This window comes from Micropterus dolomieu, linkage group LG20, assembly GCF_021292245.1.
Source record: "Micropterus dolomieu isolate WLL.071019.BEF.003 ecotype Adirondacks linkage group LG20, ASM2129224v1, whole genome shotgun sequence".
Classification (NCBI taxonomy): domain Eukaryota; kingdom Metazoa; phylum Chordata; class Actinopteri; order Centrarchiformes; family Centrarchidae; genus Micropterus; species Micropterus dolomieu.
Window position 1 is genome coordinate 30,927,585 of NC_060169.1, and position 22,631 is coordinate 30,950,215.

General features: G+C 41.2%; 1 protein-coding gene across 4 annotated transcripts in view; it reads right to left on the bottom strand.

The window, feature by feature from the left end:
* LOC123958683 (insulin-like growth factor 1 receptor) overlaps positions 1–22,609 on the bottom strand; it is a 26,373-nt gene extending 3,764 nt beyond the window's left edge. The window contains exons 1-4 of one of the 4 annotated variants that reach the window (XM_046032210.1): positions 21,905–22,609; positions 21,620–21,737; positions 14,449–15,012; positions 12,664–12,899 (exon numbers count right to left, since the gene is read on the bottom strand). In XM_046032210.1, the coding sequence (XP_045888166.1) occupies positions 12,724–12,899; positions 14,449–15,012; positions 21,620–21,710 (831 nt within the window). In that variant the 5' untranslated portion in view covers positions 21,711–21,737; positions 21,905–22,609 and the 3' untranslated portion in view covers positions 12,664–12,723. Of the gene's footprint in view, positions 1–12,663; positions 12,900–14,448; positions 15,013–21,619 lie in introns of those variants that run through there. The other 3 variants (XM_046032209.1, XM_046032208.1, XM_046032211.1) reach the window with 3 other exon arrangements.
* Between the last annotated feature and the right edge of the window lie 22 nt (positions 22,610–22,631).

Consider the following 22,631-nt stretch of genomic DNA (forward strand, 5'->3'; position numbering starts at 1 on the left):
GGGGGGGGGGGGGGGGGGGGGGGGGGGGGGTCCCCAACACTACTGTCTCTCTGAACTCACACATGTAGGCTATTATATGTGATCTCCTGTGAACTAATGCAATAAATATTGTAATATTGTTTCACTTCCATTCACTGAGCCTCCCCTGAAACTGTTTGGAGCCCCCTGGGGAGGCCCGCCTCACACTTTGAAAACCCGTTTTAAACATTTATTCTTATGTTTAACCTCCTAACAATGACTTACTGCAAGAAAAAGTCAAAATCCAGTACATTCCTGTGTTTCTGTTCCGGAGAAAAGGGCATGGTATTGAGCCCAGGGTTTCCATATCACTGACACCATAAACCCAATCCTCATCCTGTTTACAGTCACTTGGACCGGATCCCTCTTGATTATATCATACTACTGTTAGAACTCATGGACTGCCTTGCCTAAAAATATAGATGTTTTGATATTATTTTTATAGTTTGTGTCATTCACATGACTGGCACGTGGCCAAAATTACCTAGTTTTTAGAAATAAATTGCCACGTTTATTTCCCAAGGTTCATTTGCCAAACCTACGATTTAACCAGTACCAGTCCCCTTTGAGTCTAAAAAGTCTTGACCATTTCTAATTTTGTTTTCTCCAACCACCAACTGACATCACAGGCGGCATCACAAGGAGTTGTCTACATTCCTGAGTCTTTGTGCTCGTGTGTTTGCTTGGCACGGGAAGAGAGAAATATCCCTGGAATTTGATGGAAACGATGAAGGAGGCAGACTATAGGATTCCCATTGACCTTGAGGCAGCCTGGCCTGGTTGGCAGTGCTCATGACCTACGGTACCTCTCTGGAAGCCTTAAAAACATGTTGGGCAATTCATCACAAACAGAACTCCAGGCCCAGATGTTTTGCCAATGGGCCTTGCTTACTTTGACTCGCATAGTTTCTTAACGCTATCCTGTTATCATACATTACCTTTTATGAAGAAGGAGCTGCATCTGAACCTCTGACCAAACCCAAACACATCCAAATGTGATGACTGGTGCAATCAGAGGTGCAACAGAGGTCAGTGAAACAAAGCATTTTAGGGCGGTATTATGATTGATAACTGCTAGACTGGCTGGACCTTGTGCTCCAGGTCCTCACTGACCATGTCATCTACTACCAAAACTGGCTGGAGAATAGTAGCAATGAAAGCTGTATGGAATCTTTCATTTAACCTGGAGCGTTCTCTGCCATCTTACTAGAACAAAACTTCAAATCAGTAGCCCGCATTTAAGCTGCTATCCGTTACACAACATAACACAAAACTCTGGTCATAAAGTAGAGCACAGAAAACCTCTGACTGGGCCAAAGTAGTTTGTCTTTCTCCCCCCTCTCTTTCATTGTAATTCTTCTACATGGCAGAGTGAAATGATGGAAAATGACCCTTTTTAACAAAAAATATTCCAGCTAGTCTCAAATCCACAAACAAGAGACTCATCTCTGTCCCCGGTCACAGCTCATCCCAGTCCGACGGTGTTAACAGAGCACAATTAAAGGCCACATAATTACAGTAGGCACTTCAACACAGCCAAACCAGTAATGTTCTCTTCCAGGAATTCCAGGGATGGGTGTGACTGTTCACTAAAAGTAGTCATGGATGTGCCTGGTTTACAAAGCAGTCCCTATAATTACCAGGCTTGACAGCCTTCGGGTTTTTGGTCAGGGTGAGGGGTGCATGGCTCAATGTGGATCATCATATGTTGTGATTTTAGTTTTGACAATCAATAACTAATTTTAGAATATCTGCCATGCCAGATGAAAACAATACAACAGTTAATACATCTCCTTAAGGACAAAATCACCATTATTCAGAATCTTTACTGCTCTTCTCTACTGTAATTATGACATTTTACTGATTGCTTACTAAAAGAGCGGCTCTGAACTGATCCTTTAACCAAATATGACTTATATCTGAAGGCATGACCAACTGTTTCAAAGCCTGGCTTTCAAAGCAGAGGGCTGGACACACCAACTACGAGTAGTTATGTATAGCCAACATAGTGACTATATACATTATACTGCTGTTGAACAATCTAAAAACAGATACAGGCAAGTCATGCCTGGGCAATGCGTGTTTATTTTCATAAATGTAAAACAAACGTTTTGCGAATACCACGCAGACGAATTCAATATCAAAAAGGACAGAGAAATAATTTAAGGCTTTAGAAAGTTTTACTACATTACAAATATTGTTTTGCTTCTTTCACTTATGATTCATCACTTTGTGTTACATTACAACTGACTGCTGCATCATTTTTCTTGCATAGCTTCCAAGACGGTCCAAGACCAAGATCTAATAAGGCTGCAACGATTAGTAGATTAATTGATTAGTCAACAGACAAACAAAAAAAGTGTACTACTTTGATAATTGATTAACTGTTTGATTAAAAAAAAAAAAAAAAAAAAAATTGTTTTCAAGCAAACTTGCCAAATATCATCTGGTCCCAGTATCTTTGGAATATCTTGAATATCTTTGGGTTTTAGACAACACATTTGAAGACATCACCTTGGACTGTGGGGAAAATGTTTTCTTCTATTTTACAGAACAAACAATTAATTGCATCAATTAATTGTGACTCACATGCTGGGAGCAGCATGTTAGAGGACTGACATTGCTGCTCTGCTATCGGTGTCTACACAGGATGCGTTCAGACACAGCAATGAGTGTAGGTCCCCCACGTTTTGGCAGCGCTCAGAGCCCAACACACAATCAATGTACTTACACGAGTAAAACAGAAGAAAAATAAGTTTTGGGTTGTGCATCTGTTCCAATAAGCGTGAGACCTATGACTGAAACATGCTGAAATTAGGGCTGAAACGATTCATGGATTAAATCGATAAAATCGATTAATAAAATGCTTCAACACAAATTCTTTGCATCGATGCCTCTTTTAATCCATTTAACTATACATCAGTGTTTCACATGGACGTTTCGTACTGTCGCACATCGTGCTTACGCTGTGAACACGATGTGATTATAATGGAGCTGTTTGCAAAGTGGAGGAAGAAAGAGAAAATAGCAGGGACAAAGGGATTATTTCAAGCCAAAGAAAACAACAACTCTGTGACGTTACCGTCCGTCCACCGTAAAACACAACAACGACAGCACCTTATCAGAAAGCAGCTACCTGCGTGTGCTAATCCATCCTTTCACCCAGATTCTTCTTTATAATTGCTATCTTTGTAATAACAAACAGCCGTTTCGTGTGCAGGATCGCTCATTTCCCGTTTTACATTTCCCGTGTGTTTTCTTGACAAAACGTGGACTGGAGACCTGCGTCAGGTGACACAGCCGCTGTCTGCTCCTGTAGTGTGTGGTGTCCCTGTCACCGATCAGTCACGTAGTGTGAACGCCACAGCGACTTCAAGACTCCCGTCATATGACGGCAAGTTGTGTGAACGGCACGGCCATCGGCCGACGCTGAAAGTCGTGTAGTCTGCACGAGCCTGTAGTATAGCTTGTTAACGTTGCCCAGCACTACTATTAAACCGACAAAACTGACCACATGTCAGTTTGCAGTGTGACTGGATATGAAACATAGGTTTCTTGTTTGTAAAGCAGCCGTCTGGTTGTTGGTCTGATGTTTGCTGTATGACACACTGTGAATTTACAAAAGGACTAATAAATAGCTATTACCTATAAAGCACAGCTCATCCCGATACCAGCGCGGGGGGGGGGGGGGCACGCCGTCGCCAAGCAAAAGTACTTCTTAAACGACGCATCGATGAATCATTGAAATAATCTATCGAAGCTTCGAATACTAAAATCATTATTAGCTGCAGCCCTAGTTGAAATGCTTTCAATGTAGACACAGCATAATTGATAACAAAAACAAACTGCCAAAATAAGAAGACATTACAGTTGTTTTTATCATAACCTATTCATCTGATCTGTCCATACGACATTATTGAAACCCTATACCTGTTGCATCTTCAGAAAGAATTGTTAGAAATTATTGGTTAGCTCCTTTAGCTCTTAGCATGCTGTCACAGGAAGAGCCACAGATGCATGCAAGCATTTTATATGCTGTTGTCTGTTAAATATATACACAGTTCCTGCATGTGAATGAATCAAAATCTATGTTGTGAATGGAAAGGACACATCCAAGACAGCAACTTGATGTAGGTAATGTAGGTGTTTTCTGGTAAAAACTTAGTGTATTGCATTTTAAGGTGATTTATCAAAAGCTGATTTGAATGTCTAACAATGCTCCTGATGACATCTTTGAAGTAAAGGTTAAAGAAAGGGAGAGCATTTCTCAATCACTTTCAGACCAGAGATTCAAAAGGTGACCACATGGACCCAGGCCAGCTTAATCAATCAATCTTTAGACCAGTGTGTGTAACGAGTGAGAGAGTGAGTGTCTGTACACGATGGTGTAGAGCTAATGATAGAGAGAGAGATTAGATAGACATCAGCAGGTACTAGTAGTCACTGGGCTTCCTTAAGCCCTAAGCACTGGGTCACACAAGTCAGACTGTCTGGATAACCAAACCTCTCTGTTGGAGCTGGGCTCCGCCGCCTTACTCCTCAAGCCGCACATTTGTATAATTGACCAAATCCTGAACTGAATAAGCCCCTTCACTTAAAACGCACATGCAGAGAAACAATATCTCAACTTATTGTCAACTGATTTGAACGGAGTCTGATGGCATAACAACAAAGCTTTAGCACCAAGCTGCAGTGTATCCTCAACACCCACTGCCATCATTTCCTTTCCTCGTCTTCTTATTCCATCCCATCTCATGCTAGGGCTGGCCAATAATGATATGATCCCAATAAAAAATGTCATATCATTCGAGGCCGATAATTATCACGATAGAGGTCAATTCATTATTTCTTTCAAGTTTAAAGACAGATTTTTGTACTTTGTGGGTGAAAGTTGAAGAAACCAGTTGGTTAATTGTGATTTTAAAATATTAGAACATGACAAACACTTTATGCCAAACAGTGGATCACTTAACAAATCTGAGGTAGAACATTCATGGAAATTATAATGATAAAATCTTTTTTCAACAAATATGCATGAGTAAAATTAAGTAAAATCTTTTTTTCAAAATAAACATTTTAATAAAAAAATAAAGTTCTAGTTTGTAAATCAAACATTTATTGAATATTTGTTATATTGTGAGAATAATTAGATCACGATAATTATCATTACTATTTTATTGCCCAGCCCTCGTTCTCATGCATTTGTCGTCTATCATTTCTAAATGACACGCCACTACTGAATACCCCATCACTGTTATACGGCTTGTAGCAGAATCTGAAACCTATGTTTCATATCCAGTCACACTGCAAACTGACATGTGGTCGGTTTCGTCGGTTCAATAGTAGTGCTGGGCAACGTTAAAATTTTTTATTGGGATTAATCGCATGATTTTCTGGCAATTAATCGCATTGCAAAATTTAATAATGAATTCTAAAGTAGTGTATTGCGCACTTTTAATTTAAATGTAATGTAACGTGGAACAAATATGGTGCTTTGTGCAAGCAGTATTGCCTTTACATACTAGCAATAAAATATTTCTTGTAAATTTCAACTTAAACATTAATGTAATCAAATCAAATATTAAACCAAAGCTATTTGCCACTGCCAGGGCATTAACTTTTATCTAGCTTGTTAAAACAAGTTACCATCAGAGTCCAGTTTTCTTGTTTTTTTTCTGAACAGCTATCAGCAGAAACATTTTTCTTTTATCAGGGAGCAGCATAAACAATTTGTTAGCAGTAGAGTTAGAGTGAGGTGAAGAGGTCGAGCCAAGGCGTAGCAACAAGTGGGTGAATTCCCATAAAACTGTCGCAGTTGTGGTCGCCTCATGCACACGCCCACTGCCGAAGTTGAATTGTCTTGAACTTTTTGTACACAACGCGGAGCACAAATCATTGGAAGAGAGACTGATCCTCACTGTTTGTGAGTTTCCAGAATCTGTTACTATTTACTAAATATGAAATCAACAGGAGGGAATTCAGGGCATCCCCGCAAAACTAGATGAAGGCCTATCAGGTAAAGTGATGTAGCCTATAAACTTAAGTCAAATAGGCTACAACTGTGTAGCGCAAAGAAGCGGTTGCCATGGTTACTCTCCCCAGAGCGCCTGCCATTTACTCACGGAGCGATTGTCTTTTAAACAAAGTCATTTAAACCAAGTTTACATGACCCCTGACTCACTCCAAAAGTCCATTGAGTCCGTCTGCTTCGCTGCTGCCGGAGCTAATCGCAGCCTTTTTAGTAAATGTTTGTGCTCACACCAGAAACGCTGCAGTGCATCCCAAAAGCTTCCCAGCGTCAAGCAGCACAGAGCAGATGAACTGGGCAGGAAGTCAGACACAGAAACGGCACAGAATCCGGTCAATTTTCAAAATAAGATACCCGGTACAGACCGATCGTTTATCAACAAGCTAAATCAGACAAAAAAGAAACTATTTAACTACTTAGCCTGCTTAATCATGGTAGAAGCACAAAAAGCAAGGACATCACTAAATCAATTAAAATGTGCTAATAAGTTCGCCATTTATTTGTAATAGAAATGTTCATTTATGTTTATTAAAACATGGCTCCTTAGAAACTAGGGTTTTATGTTAGTAATTGTCATTCTTGTGGTGGTTTACCATTGAAACCAGGAGTTTCATTTAATAAGAGCTGCTGAATTTTGCCGGCACAGCAGAGCTGCGTGCAGCGTTATTGTTTGTCAGCGTGCACGTCAATTGAGCTAAACTGTACTCTACTAAATGGCCCACATACGGGGCCCCCTACCAGCCAGAGCACTGGGGCGGCCGCACACATGCACCCACGCTTTCTCCGCTTTCTACGTTGCGATTTTAAGGACGTTCCTAAGACCGACATCTTCCCCAATACTAATCAGCATGCAGTGTGTAGCTCTCCACTTCGCTATGGGATTTGATCGCTGGTCTTGCTTTTTGTTTATCTACTTCTCCCAGACGCTGCGTCCAGTGTAGTCTGCCGAATCCTCCCTCCGCTGCTTGTTTAGGTGGGTGATTTGCAGGCTGATCAACATCCCACCCCTCCTGTGACCCATGGCGTGACTGTATGTGTATTCAGAGCCAGTGAGCAAGAACTTTCTAAATAATAATAATACGCTAGATAAAATAATTGTTGCCATTAATTAATTAGTGTTAACACAATAATTACGCATTAAAGTGCCCAGCCCCTTAATAGTATAACTGACCATCCAACACACTTTCCTTTATTAGTTCATTCTGTGTCTCCAGATGAATATGTAAAAATTAACCACCTCATCTCATCAGATTACATAATAACATTCTTCAGCGTGAGTCTGGTTTGTCTGTACATTTAAACAGCACCTGTCCCGTACATGTCCTTTAATGAATGAGGAGAGGAAGCTAGCCGAGCGTTGTGTTGCAATGCTCGCACAGTGTGAGAGTGAAAATCATTAGCAGCGCAATGATACTAATAATTTATTGTGTGAAATGGTAGAAGTGGCGGCCGTTCATTCCGCAGCAGCGATGCACCGAATACAGGGGAACATGTCTCTGTTATGTACACGTCAACATTACGTTATCAATTAACATTTGGATAATCTATTTTTTACATCTGTGAATCGAAACAAATATCCCGCCTTTAATAGTCGAACATATTTACAGTACAAAGCTTGTCAGTGAGCTATGAGGGCAAAAAAACGCAAGCAAAATAATCATTCATTAATCATAATTGGGTTAGGTGTTCAATTAATAATGATTCTGACTTTAGGTCATATCGTCCACACACCCACATATACACACACATATGAGCAAAGACTCCGTTCTTTCTGTTATGGAAACAGCATGTTTAAAGTCGACATTCTTTCCACCCCTTTGCTCTAATGCTGAGGTCACTGTGCACTACAGCTAAAGCCTAGTTTATGCTACACAATTTTAAGCCTGATTTGCAGGTCGGTGAGCTCGGCGACCGTCGGGTTGTGATCGGGGGTAAATCGGTGATCGATTGGCGGTTGCCAGTTGTGGTATGTGAACTACTCAACGACGCATCAAAACGGCTCCCCGACACATTTCTGACACATCGCCGACGCCAGCCAGATATCTAGCATGCCGAATATATGGAGGAGTCGGGCCAGCTCGCCATCCACATCCAGCCAATGAGAGCAGGCAGCTACTTTTTCACTGCAAAACACTTTTTACTCCCCTCAGCTCTCTCTGTAGCTCAGACAATCCCTGCCACCTGCGTGTGCTAATCAATTGATTCTTTGCCTTTATAATTGCTAGCTTTATAATAACAAACAGCTGTTTCCCGTTTCACATTTTACGTGTGTTTTCTTGACAAAACATGGTTTATAGACCAGCAGTTGGTGACACAGCCGCTGTCAGCTCGTGTAATGTGTGACCCCATGTCACTTATCAGTCACATAGTGTGAACACCACAATGACTTCAAGACGGCAAGTTGTGTAGCGTGAACAGCACGGCCAAAGTCGTGAAAGTCAGAGAGCCTTAAAAGTGTCGTTGAAAGGAGGATCAATGAAGCAACTAGGTTTTTAAACGTCTGGTTTAGGAAACATTGCAACACGTTCATCATTGCAGCTATTGTGTCCCAAACTCTAAACACAACCCAACACTTCATAGCCCAAATCAACACCATCCAAGCTACCTGATCTCAAAGATGCTGGGAGAGAGCAGAAACTTTCATGGTCAAGAGAAGCAGAAAACCCACAAAACTATAAACAAAAATATATGTTTAAAAATGGCCTCAGATACAGCAGTACAGAAGCACTGGGTAAATAAACAGTGGATCTACCACATCCAAAACAAACCAGAAAACAGGAGAGGGGGCTGGGGCTGACTCTAAAACTCACTCTCTGCCTGACCCTCCTTCGATCTCTTTTTCGCAAACACACACACAGGCACGCGCGCACGTTATCCTGCTAGACAGCCGATAGTGTGTCTCCTGCATGTTGGCTAACGCATAATTTCAAAAATGGCAGCCACTTGTTTATGCAGAAACACAGAGTGTAAACTGACAATGGGATCTGCTGAGATCTGCTGGAAGACTTCATTCCCGATTTACCCCAATCAACACACACACCTGTTAGCTTCCATTCAAGCCAGCGTCTATGCTAGCCAGCGCTGATGCTGGAAACAAGCATATTGTTTTTTACAAATTATTTTTGGGGAATTTTGCCTTTATTTGATAGCCGAGACAGAAAACATAGAGGAAGAGCTGGAATCAAAAGTGGGTACGATTAAAAAACATTAAGCAACAACCTAAGGCTGCATGATATGGACCAAAAAGTCATATTCTGATACTTTTAGGCAGAGTACTGATATAAAATATTTATATCAGTATTTTCTGCTAAGTGGGCTTGGTGGGGGCATGTTTTTACTATTGTAGTAGCTTGTTTCTTATTTCACCGTTTTAATTATACTTTATTCTCCAGCTTATATAATTGTATAAAACTGCCTCCTTTCCCTTCACTCACACAAACTCAGACTTCCACATAAAAAAGGCACTGACTTGAGAAATGTGCTCCCATACTTGATTCTTATCTTGACTTGCAACGCCACCGTTCACAATAAAACAACGAGCACATTCTCCGGCACTGTATAGATTTTGTTCAACAAGGACACAAATAACAGATATTTCAAACATGAACAAAAACATTATAATTATGTACACATGCACATTACTTTTAACAACTTCTAGAGAGAGAAAAAAAAATTAATGCGTCTCATCAGAGAAACGTCAACTAAATGACTCTAAATATAAATGAGCAAACGCAGACAAGTCAAGTAAATTAATTTAGTGGCAGGCTGAGCAAAGACCCTGAAGACAACACTTTTAGTTTAATGTGTAATTCCTCCAACCAGGGGTTAACAAAAGACAAAAATTCCTTCCAGTAAATCCCTGAAGACCTGCTTTGTACTTTAATGATGTGCTTTCATCTCCTCAGACCATACAAAGCACCGGAAAAACATCCCCCATGCTGTTCAATGTGTGAGCGTGTGTGCGGATTTGTGTGTTTGAGAGAGCGAGAGAGACTGCGTGTTTGCTTCCCAGCATGCACGAACATGGCTCTTCTTTAGAAGAAGCCTGTGAGTTATGAACAAGACAAAACACCCGACACAGACTCCAAAACACAAATGGGGGAAGTAAACATGTGAGAATGCAGCCCCCTCCACCACGACTGAAAAACACTCCACTTTCCCAGAGAAGGAAACGGGCTTTGAACTCTCTTTTTTCTCTCTAACAGTTTTATGAATGAGTTCAGGGCTGAAAGCATGTCCTTTATATTAACTCAATGAAAACAGGGCGAGCACTTTCTGTCACTTCCGTCATTTATTGATCTGATGAATGGTTGGGTCTGGAAATAAAATGCCTCTGAATACAAAGTTGACTCTCATGCCAGCACAGCAGAAGGCCTGTGAGCAAGGCACACATTCAAACAATACATCCCCGATAAGGTTACACAAGCTTGATACAGGGCGTTATCATAATATGGTCCTCTTTGTGTTTAATGCAGCTGGTACAAATCAAGTAAACAGACGCGGTCTTTAGTGTAGCAGCAAAAGGCTTTATTATTTCTACTGCTCACATACTACTAACACACAGGGTTGTATAGCATTCATATAAACATCCTCTGATCAGCAGGTACTGGAGCCGCCAGACAACAACTTGAGGCAATAAACACAGTTGGGTCAGCCGGATTAACTACTCCAGCAATCGGTCTTCCTTGCTTTAATGGTAATTAACTACGAGCAGACTTTTAGTATTAGCTGTTTAAAAATAATATCCAAATCTATTTCTTGCCCTTCATAGCCACCGCCCTCTGAAAAACAACATGTTTTTAGTCTAGTCTCAACAGAGTGCAGACAGAAAGATGGTCTTTTATCAGGAGAAACTACTGTTTCTGTACAGCGCTGTTACACTTGACCCTCATACAAACAGGCTGCTTGAAGGACTGCTATATAGACACTGTTATGGTTGTAATATTGAAGTAAATGAGGAAATACTGATTACATTAAGGAACAGTAAGATAACTCCACTAACTGTACATCCGTGTTCTACTGTGGACTCAAGTCCAGGAAGTGAAAGCCTTCAAGGTTCAACATCAAGATGACTGTAGATCATACATATAAATAGCCTCTGATCTGCAGGTACTGGAGCCGCCAGACAACAACTTGAGGGAATAAACAGTATTTGGGCCACCAGATGAACTACTCCAGCTATCGGCCTTCCTCGCTTTAATGAAGCCAGGCTTTACTACGAGCAGACTTCTCCAATAAACTACCTAATAAATAGCACAGCAATGCAGTCTCTGCAGTGTGGGCAGTAGTGCTCATGTTGTCTGAGATCAGTTCTGTTTAAAGGAAGCGGCAGATGATGGCCCATTTGCCCCGGCTGGCACACTCCCTCTGGAGCCCGGTTGACTGCTTAAGCATCCTCACAGGGTCATTCTCCACTTCTTCTATATTCAGTCTACTTAAACTGACTTAATAAAAAGACGTCAACCTTTAGGACGGGAAGATGCCGACCGAACACAAACACATTAGTCATGTCTAAAAGTGCCTGTGCAGTTAGTCAGGTCCTGAGATAAGGCCAGGGGACAAAAGTGCAACCATGAGGCTTTTGGGGAAAGTGTGATGATATTATCTGGACCTCCATGTCGTAGGAAAGAGCCTACATCTGAGTTTAGAGAATATAATTTCTAAAGTTAAAAGAAAAGCCCCCCCCTCAGACACACCACTTTAACTGTCACCAGTTAATCGTATTAGTGTAGTATATGTTAGGCTCTGACATCATACAGCTTCCCCAGCACTAGTACTTGTAGTAGTATCAACAGTGGTGTTAGTAGCAGCGGTGGTAGACTAAGCATCATCAGTAGTAAATGCTGGGAGTAGTGGTAATAATAGTAGTTATACTAGCAGCAAGAGATGGCTTAGCAGTTAAGGTAGAAGTTAAAGAAACGGTAGTAGCAACACCGGTAACAGACGCATTACTAGCAAAGGCATTTGGTATTAGTTGGTGACTAAAAATAATATCTAAATCTATTTCCTGCCCTTCATAACCACCGCCCCCTGAAAAACAACATGTTTTTGGTCTAGTCTCAACAGAGTGGAGACAGAAAGATGGCCTTTTATCAGGAGAAAATCCTGTTTACGTGACCCCCATATCGCTGACTGCTTAAAGAACTGCTATATATTGACACAATTCTGTAATGTCAATATTTCCTCATTTCTGTCAATATTATTACCATAACAGTCTGATAACTTCACTAACTGTACAGCCGTGTTCTAGTCCAGGAAGTGCCAGCCTTCAAGCTACAATATCAAGACGACAAAAATCCCAAACAACGCCGAGGCTAGTTACACACAGTATCGACATCAGATAAATGAACTTCACTTCCAAGTTGCTTGTAATGTTAACAGCTTATTTGGTTGACGATACAAGTAGACACTTGCCAAAATTTAAATAAAGGAAAGTCCTAATAAATCGTGAGTTCTTCAAAGCAACACAGCTCCCGGCTTTTGCTAAGTTGATGGAAGACGTGTGGCCTTGTCGCATGTGAAGCCACAACTGTAGATAAGGGCGTCTGGTGGATTCACTAGGCCGCCATCCATATGAGGACGGGTTAAATTATCTGGATAGATAGTGTCAAATTGGATGAAAAAAACACTGTCCATTGGCACAAACACAGCAAAAGAGGAGAGGGGTGGTCTAGATGTTATTGTTGATCTCTATAGTGTGTTCTTGCTGGAGAGAGAAATGATAAACAGCACAGAGCTCTGCTCCTCCATCCATCCAACATGTCTTCCTCCAACATATTCCGCTCCCTGGCTTCTTCTCCAGCATGCCCACACTCTGCCACTCCAACAACCCACAAAGCTGGCCAGACGCATGCTAAGACATATTTGCATCTCTGTAATAAGTCTGTTTACATTTGTGCATGCCTGCATCACACAGTGCGAGTGTGGGTGTGTGTGTACATGCATGCAATCCAGGCCAGTGCTGCGACAGTTTCATGTCACAAGACTGAAAATATCAACATGCTGAGTCTGCAGCAAGACGCCAGTCACCAGGGAAACAATTCAGCCAGTCACACACACACACACTCAGCCAAAACACATCGTCTGAAACGCACCAGCAAAACAAGTCATCTAAAACGCTGCAGTCGTAAACACAAAATTAAAGTTCATAGAGTTCACACCCACCGTGCCTGGAGTAGTTTAATTAATCTCTGGGGCATTTACCCCTCTAATTCAGTTTGTTGAGGCAGATGAGAACATTTGAATTGAACTTTCATGGCACCGAATAAGCGCCACAAGACACATGCGAGCTGCTGCGTTACTACTTTATATCCAACTTATTGTCCTGTACATGTCAGTGTGTACTTTGTGATCTGATCTCCTTTAAGTCTAAACAGACAGCAACAGCATTGGTATATTGGTATTTACAAAGCCATACTGGGTAAACTCTCTTCATATGTGCGTAAATCTCTAGTCACTCACCAACGGCTATTATAATTTTCACACCATTACTTGCTCAGAACTTGGTAAAGCTGCTTTCTCCCATTTTGCCTCCAGGTCATGGAATAACCTTCAGACTACACTACACCTCAATGATTTTGTCTCCCTCTGAGAATATAAAGCTCTGATTAAAAAAAAACAACAACTGTAACTCAAGAGTGCAATATCTATTCCTAAACTGGTATTTGTCTCTTTTATGCTTTTGACAAGCTCAATTTTATCATGTTTGTCACCTTGTAATGGTGTGCTATCATGGCCAGGTCTCCCTCTAAAAAGAGATTTTAATCTCCGGGAACTTCCTGGTTAAATAAAAATTAAATAAACTACAGGTAACCACTGTAAAATACAAGATATTGTGTATTTAAGTAAAGAGACAATATCTGACAGCCAATAGTTGCTCACATCAGAAAACCTTGATCAACAATGACATGGGCTGAGGCAAAACTGCGGTCTTAAAGGCTAAGTTCTGTTCTTTTTTTAAATATGGTGTTGTTTTGCTGCTGCCGACTACAGCGTGCTCGCTCAAAACTGAAACAATTTAAACAAATCTTGTTCCCATGAGTCACAAAAACAGAGGAAAATAGGGTCCAGGTTGAACAATACAAAAGTTACCCTTTAACTGATACCTCTCTGCTGAGCTCTTTCTTCATGTTTCCTTAACTTGTATAAACACCTGAGATCTACAGACAAAGTCAATCATGCATAACACCCCCGCCCCCCCTGCTTTACCTCATTCCTCCCAGCCAAAACACACCAGCTAAAGCAGTTAAAGTGACAGGTAGCAGGCCACAGCTGTAGGCACAGCGCCGTTCATTACACTCCCAAATTCACATCTACACAAATCAGGCCAAAGGCTAAGACTGTCCATTATCTATTTGCAATTCAAACCCCTGATGAGCTATCATGTGTGACAGTCAGCTTACCTTTCTGGCAGTAGTTGGAATTCCAGCAGCGGTAGTTGTAGTTGTTGTTGAACATAGTCTTTCTGCACTGAGGGTTGTTCTCCATGATGCCCGGACACACATCACTGCACTCCTTGGACTGCTTGTTCCCAGCGATGTAATTGTTGAACTCTGCGTCCAGGATGAGGGACCAGTCGATGGAGTCCAAGTAGCAGAGCTCGGGATTCTTCTCAATGCGGATGGCGCCGCGGGTGATGTTCCTCAGGTTGTACAGGCCGATGTCCTTCAGGCTCGTCATCTCAAAGATCACAAGGGCGTAGTTGTAGAAGAGGTTGCGTCCGCGTATGACGGCGAGGTTGGGAAAGAGCGTGCTCAGACTGTCCAGGCTGGATACACGGAATAGCAGCAAGTAGTCGGTGATCATGGTCAGTTTGGGGAAGCTGAGGGAGCGGAAGACTTCCTGGTTGATGTTGTTGTTTTTGTCACCAATGAGGAGGATCTGCAAGTAGCCCTCCACCACTGTGCAGTTCTCCAGACGCCTGAATTCGCTGATGTCGTTGCCAATGTCGATGCTGGGGCCACAGACTGCAGGGGAGGGGAAAGAAAGGACAGGGTGAGGGGTCATGATCTGCATTATCCTCCACAGGGATCATAACAGTGTCATCATCATAAAATGAGATCTTGGCTAAGCCAAACAGCCCTGCGTGTTGATCTGATCTGGAGATTTCATAAATTTATTTACAAACTCTTTGCAATAAACAACTGTTAAATGTAACAATATATAAAAAAAATTTTCTCTACTCCTGAAACAGGGATACTTACAAAGACAGGTTTATTCAACACGTATTTTTAAAATTGACTGTACACTTAAGCTGCGCTGTTGCTGACAGAACATGTTTGCCTTGCACTTCTCATTTTCAATGTCAACTTCACATGGCGCGACAAAGTAAATACTTGAGTCAGATTCTAATCAAGCTTAGGCTAACGGCACAATAAAGTTTACATTGCTCTGCCTTCAGGCTATTGTTGCTCTTGTGTCCACAGTTTTTCATTCCACCATCTGCTCTTATCAAGCTTTCATAATACAGTGACATTAAAGGACCTATTACAGTGACATTATAGAAACTATTCTAGTATGAAAGCCACTATGCGTAAATACAGTATATGGGATAAAACAACTTGTTAAACAAAAAGGACAAAATTAATCATATAGGGGTTTCTCAAGGACAATGGCGGCATCATTCCTCATGAAACAAGAGTCTACAGCCAAGCTGGCAGCTCTGTGAGGCACAGCAGTGCTTTGTGCTGAATGCTGACGCCACCATGCTAAAATGCTCAGCGTAAATACTAACACGCTAATGTTTAGCAGGTTTAATGTTTGCCATGTTCGCTCCCTTATTTTAGCATGCTAACATTTGCTAGTTAGCACAAAACCCAATGTACAGCTGAGGCTGGTGTGAATGGGATTATTTTTGCAGATTTTAAGTTTAAAATTAAAATTTTGACCTTATGATGGGGCTCGATGAAAGTTAAGAAATCCATGGATGTCAGTGCTAAATTTCATTACAACCTAGCCAGCAGTTGCGAAGCAACATCAGTAGAATTTATCCTGTGGGACCCATGAATGTGTAAAATGTCACAGCCATCTATCTAATAGCTGTTTAGATATTTTAGTTTAGACCATAGCAGCGGACCAGCCAACAGACAGATGCCATCCATAGAGCCATGATGTTAACATGGATAAAAACAGCAGCTGTAACTGCAGTGTAGCGCCCCCTCCAGGAAAAGTCTCATCCTGTGTCTTTGCATACACAACGATCCAGTGAACTGCAGAGTTATCTACAGCAGAAGTGAAAATGTCTGGGCCTTTGATCAAAGGAGAGACAACAAAGGAGAGCTGTCTGCCCTTTGATGTGAACAAATTGTAAAAACCTGCATTTATCCAGTTTTTATGTTAAATAGATGTGTTTACATTGGTTTGGTTTTTAACCTCTTGAGTAGTACTTTGTTATTTCCTGAGACAGTTAGACTGATTCTATTTAGACAAAGAAATACACTGAACCAAAACAACTACAAAAGAAAAGTTATTTAAAAAAAAAAAAAAAAAAAAAAAAAAGGCCCTGCTTTGAATTCTATGTGGCCTCCAATAATCCAAAGCCACATCAGGAAACCTTTGGTAAAGCATGGTGGTGGCCATCGGTGATGGCAAACACTCCACTCGGTTTGCCTTTCCAACTTTTACTCCCACCTGTGTGCCATGCCTCTAAACAATACTTAGCCTGAAGCCCCAGCAGCACCCACAAAAACATGGAGGCCATTATCGCACATCACTGTGAGGAGGATTTAGACTTCAAAAGCTGGAGGGCGGTGAGTCATGGAAAACTCACACCTACCAGCTAACAGGTTGTCACACTACTACTTTAATGCCGGTCTATAAAGTTTTACTGTATGAATGTGACGCAGAGAGCTTTGAGAAAGACAATTAGTTGTTTTCTTAATTACATTTTATAATTTAGCATTAGAGCTGGTATTGAAGGTTTAATGAGTGTAAATTAAGCAATGTACTGCCAGCTATCCATGTTCCCACACTAGATTTCACACCCCCGAGCTGTACACATCACTGTATAATCTAAGAAAATAAGTATTAGTGTAATATGTAATAATCTTGTCATAATTAATGCACAGTGCTGTTTTTAATGTCCAAACAAATTACAATAAGGCGATAAAGTATGCTTTGTAAATGCATTCTGATGTCAAATGTGAATATGCAAGATCAGTAAATAACTCTCTCTAACACTGTGAGATCAGTTTCAGACAGTACTGATTTAAAAATATGTAGCTCCCCGAAGACAGATGTGGAGTTTCTTCAGAAACCACACTACTACCGAGGTGGAACAAAGTTTAATTTCCAAAAGAACACCCTGAACCTCTCTGCTGGCAAAGGGAAGTTTCCCCAAACCTCTTAATGCGGTTTGACGGCGTAGCACAACATGACACACATCGCAATACGGGAAAAGGTCTCTAACTTACCAGCTACATACAAATATCACCATTTTATATAGTCAAAAAAATATATGAAAAAAAATATATAGTGTTCTGATTTTAGCTTCATCATTCGGTTATAATTCACTGATGGATTGTAAAAGATTAATTTTAATGTTTATTGTTTGCGGTTTCTAAATATCAAAATATTTGTTTTCATCCTCAAATAAACAAGACTGTTAACTGTGACTGATACTCTTGAACATGATATCTAACAAACCAGGAGCTTTTAGTCATGCAGCTCTAAACTCTTCACTGAACAGCAGCTCTAGAGTCAGTTACACAAAGAAAGAAAGGTGCTAAGACACAATGCAAGCTGCAGGTAAGTGTTAAAACAAAGAAAACAACCCGCAATCCCCTTAATAGTGATCAGTCACCTGTTGATGAGGGAGGTAATATTTCCTACCAACATTTCAGAATCTTTATTGCCAGGTATGTGTACACATACGAGGAATTTGACTCTGGATTGTACTGTGCTCACGATGTGCTTACTTATAGAATAACACAATAATACAGTAATAAAATCAAACACAGGCTACAGTATAGAGAACACATATATACACACACTATAAACAAAATAGACAGATTGAGACAATATTTCAATATAAGACAATAATTCATTTAGAAACTTTTTGTGTACTTTTCCATTTGGGGAACTAAAGGAAATGTTCAGCTATTTTAGAAAGATACTGTACATTAAGAAATCCGGTGACCAACTCTCCAACATGAAAAACACTAAAAGATGTGTTAAAACTAAGTTTCACTAAAGACAGTAACTTTTCTATACCCGCATCACACCAACACAATGACACAGGTCAAACCAGCATCTCCTGTATGAAATGGCTATTAAAAATCCCTCATGTCACAGCAGTCCTAAAGTGCAGGTCGGAGAAAGCCCTCTTATTCATCCTTTAGATTGTAATAGTGGTTTATCAATGCGCTTTATAAAGAAATCCTATTTAACATTTTGGTTTTAAAACCTGCATGCAGAACATGAAGCAACAAGTGACGGTGGCTGCACTACAGGCCTGAGAGGTCATCACCAAGTGTCTGCTGATGTCGGCTGTCCATGAACTTAAATTATTAAAGATGCGGGTTTCATTTGAGTTTATGTTAACTAGCATTGGGGGGGCTGTACGGGTGCCATGCTAAAAATCTTTCCATTTAGCATTTTAATAGGGGGGATAATTTGGTTCTCACATAAAATACAAGGTTAAAAACCTTTGGCTTTTCGGCCAATTCTGTGAGCTTAAGTCTTCTCTAGAGAGGACGTGACAGCCTTTGGTAAGCCATCATAAAATTCCTTTGGTGTGATTTAAGGCAGGCAGTGTGCTTGTACGGCGGTTATGTCTTTCTCTGTAATCTACTTGTCAGTGCACTCTGTCAGCAGCCCTCAGCGAGTTGCATACCTGTTAATACAATCCCAACACCCACAGCCTCGACGCTTCACCCTCTGTGGCCTCACTGAAACTCCCGATGCCCGTCTTTCATGGGAACTGATCCCGAAGATACTAAACAAAATTTTTGGGGTCAAAAATCTTGTTTTCGCCAGCTAAGTGAAAATACCGATGGCAGGTGTAACAGCTTAATAACTCCCCCTCCCTCTGCTTCTACACTGACACATTTTAAACAGCTGAGTACACAAGCATATCTCTGCAGCTTTGATGAACCTCCAGATCACATGTTTACTTTTGATAACCTTTTCCCAGCTGGCAGCAGCACCCAGACTATCTGCAAACAATCAGAGGATATCCACTAAAAGCCCCATAAGACAAGAAATAGGAAGCAATACTCTAAGCTGGTGCATAAAACACTGCCACTAGACTGCAGAAAGTCTGTTTACTCCTCAGTTCTAGCTTGTAAATGACAGACTGCCCGAGGGGGGGGAATGTATTCATGAATACTTTTCCACATGAGAGGCAAGGTGAGAAGAAAATAATGCGCTGGGAAACTTTAGCAAAAGATCATTCGTGACAGATAAAACTTGTTTGGTTCAACCAAGCGGTACCTCCGGGGCTGTATAAATAAGTAAATAAATAAAAAACTGCAGTTCATCAAATGGCCACTTGAGGCTGGCTCCAAAAGTGAGTTGATATCCATTGACCCCCATATGTTAAAACTGTACAGCAGAAAAATAAACATCTTTACAGCCAGGTACAAAAAACAGTTTTTGTCTCTATGGCTAATTTCCCCATTCATGACAGCTGTGCAGGGGACGTTTTTATATAACTCAATCATTTAATGATATTGAAGTTACGCATAGCTGAGGATGTAGCTGCTTTCAGGGACAGGTGGGTGTTCTCTCAGGTGGCTAGCTTCTAGGTGGCTCTGTAACCAGGCTTCATTCGGCCCGCCTCAGCTCCATCTCTTGCCCATTTTTGCATTATCTTGAGTCGAGTAGTGCCAAGATAGCAACGGCCTGAACCTAAGCAGCCCACACAGAGCTTCATAACAACTCTTCAGAAAATTATGGGCGATGTCACAGACACTACGTCCCTGTTTTATACAGTCTATGGGTTCCATGTCTGCAGCAACAGAGCTGAACCTGGTTAACTCAAGCCTACCAGCTGCCCATTAGTCCCAACTGATACAGCAAACCAGCTGGAATTCTAAGAGTTTAGCCACACAAGGAACCTTTAGACAGCTCCACACTGGAGTGAGAATAAATGTAGGATTTCGATGGGAGAACCTCTCTGCTGCTCCCAGGTTTGTCCTGTGACCACTGGGGCTAACAGTAAACCCCATGACACACAGTTCACAAGCTCCTCACTCTTTCCAATCAACAGAACTTAGTCTGTTTTGCGTCCGAATGTACTTTGGCTTGTTCTATTTTAAAACCCAGACCCTGGTTCAAGCCCCCGACCCACCCCTCCCCAACATGTCACGATGAATGGGATGAATCAGGAAGCCTAGTTTACAGTATAGCTGGAGACATGGAAAAATTTCAGGTGCCAACACATAAAAAGAAAATCTGAATAAATATAGAAGCTTTAAATTCATTAAATTTCAAGGTTTACAAGCTGACAGAAGCTTCAATATGCTACCATACAGCAGTTTGTTAGTAGAAAGTCCCACTTCTTGCACTAAACCATCTGTGCAGTACCAACTGGTGCTTCTCAAAGTTCTGTCAAAAGTTTCAAATAAGTACAGTTTACGTCCATGGTTTAAGGTTTGACTATAACCTATAACCTCGCCCTTCTGTGGTTCTCATCATTTGCCTGATGGGAGGATGTTGCTGCACCTGATCATCGCATCTGCAGCAGGCAAAGTATCCCCAGTTTAAGTAAAGGAGAATGAATGACTGCACTGCCAACAAAAAGCACAGTGACACCTTTAGACAGAGTTCAATGCTCTGACACTTCCTGTGACATACAACAATTAAAAATAAACATTATGTGAGTGCACACGTGATTGTGTGTCTATGTGTGCTACTTTATTTTGTGTTGAAATATCCATTAAAGTATATACAGGGTTATATTTGTCATGGAACAAGCAGGGACAACTGACTTATGTGTGCACACACCGTTTGCAGAAGTTATTCTCACTTCTGTTTTAAAACAATAACACATTTTTGGATGCAGAGGAAGACAAGCTCACGCAATTACCTACCTTTTGATTCCCCAAATTCTATTTGTGTTTGTGGTTTTCTGCTGAGATCACAGATACGTTCCACTTTTTGTTGACTTTAATTCACCACAGTGACTCAGAGTTGACAATGTGATTTATATATAGCTCAAGTGACTTTCTCCACTGGCTGAGTCATGGTAATGTATTTACCAACACACTTACAACTGACTCATTGTTTGTGGTGTGTTTCTAATTACAGCTGGACTTTCTACAATCTATATCACAGTATTTACTAAAACCACAAGTATTTGCACTGCTAACAGATCAACATGTTAAATGCTTTCCCCACTAACTTAAAATAATATTTCCTCCATAAAACATAAAGTACAATAATGTCTGTACGTAAATTCAAATCTTTGATTAACGTTATCCTATAACCTCATACTGATAGATTTATTCTTCTTTAAATCTATATATTTCATATGTATATAATATGGTGTTTTCACTGTAATGAAAGCTAACCTTCTGTCCCGTGTTTGAGTACTACTGGTGTGTAGTAGTGTGGAGTACTAGCATTACTTACTCTCTGCGGTGGCGGGCCGGAGGCAGGACGACAGACCCAGCATCAGACCCCAAAACAAGGTCAAGCGGCTCCTTTCCATTCGAGACCTCATTCCTGGATGAGTAAATCCTCCAAAATCCTATGAATATGTGTGTTGAGGGGAGGAAACGTGGTCGAAACCTTGTCAGAATTATTAAAAAGCCTCTTATTTGGTAAATATCCAACCAGCACCTTTTAGCTGTTAGCCGGCTAATGGAGCTAATAGCAACTACATACAGGTTAGCAGGGTAACGTTAGTTTTCTCACGTTTCCCAATGGGAATCCAATCGTGCTCCAGAATCACCGATTTATTCCTCTCGCCAGAAAAGATGTACTCATAGTTCAGTTTATTCCTGCCAAAAACAACGCCGCGTTGATGTGTATAATGAAACCAATGCGGCTAAACTAGCGGTGGGGATTCCTCTGTAATCCGCATCTTCACACTCCATGTCTGGAGGAAAAAACGTTCAACGTCCCGTCGCTGGAGGATTCTCGGGAGGCAGAAAACTGGTCAAACCCCCTTAAAATTGGGATGGAAATAGACCTTCTAGGATTTTAATAGCATATTTAATCGATACACAAACCCCCCGCGTGTGAGCGACACGACGATGGTTTCGAAATATCCAGGATAAAATCTGGTTTCAGACCGCAGCCTCCTTCTTCTCCTCCTCCTCAGCCACTCATCATGCACACACTCACCGCGTTGTTTTGGTAGCTGTAATTCACCTTCATATCAACGCAAAACTCAGTATTTGACCTTATTGCTCCGGTTTACGTCAAGTCCTTCGGTTATCTAATGTCCTCCATCGATAGATAGCTGAACAGGTAGTGCAGTTGGACAGATTAATGTACAGGTTTACACACAGACTCCTTCGATCAGTCTGCGGTCCGCCGTGTTCACTATAAACACGGCGCCGTGCGCAGAGATCGTCTCTGTTTCGGAAGATGAATCACTCGGCCTTGTGTCCCGCCTTCAGGTCTGTGAAAGTGGGCG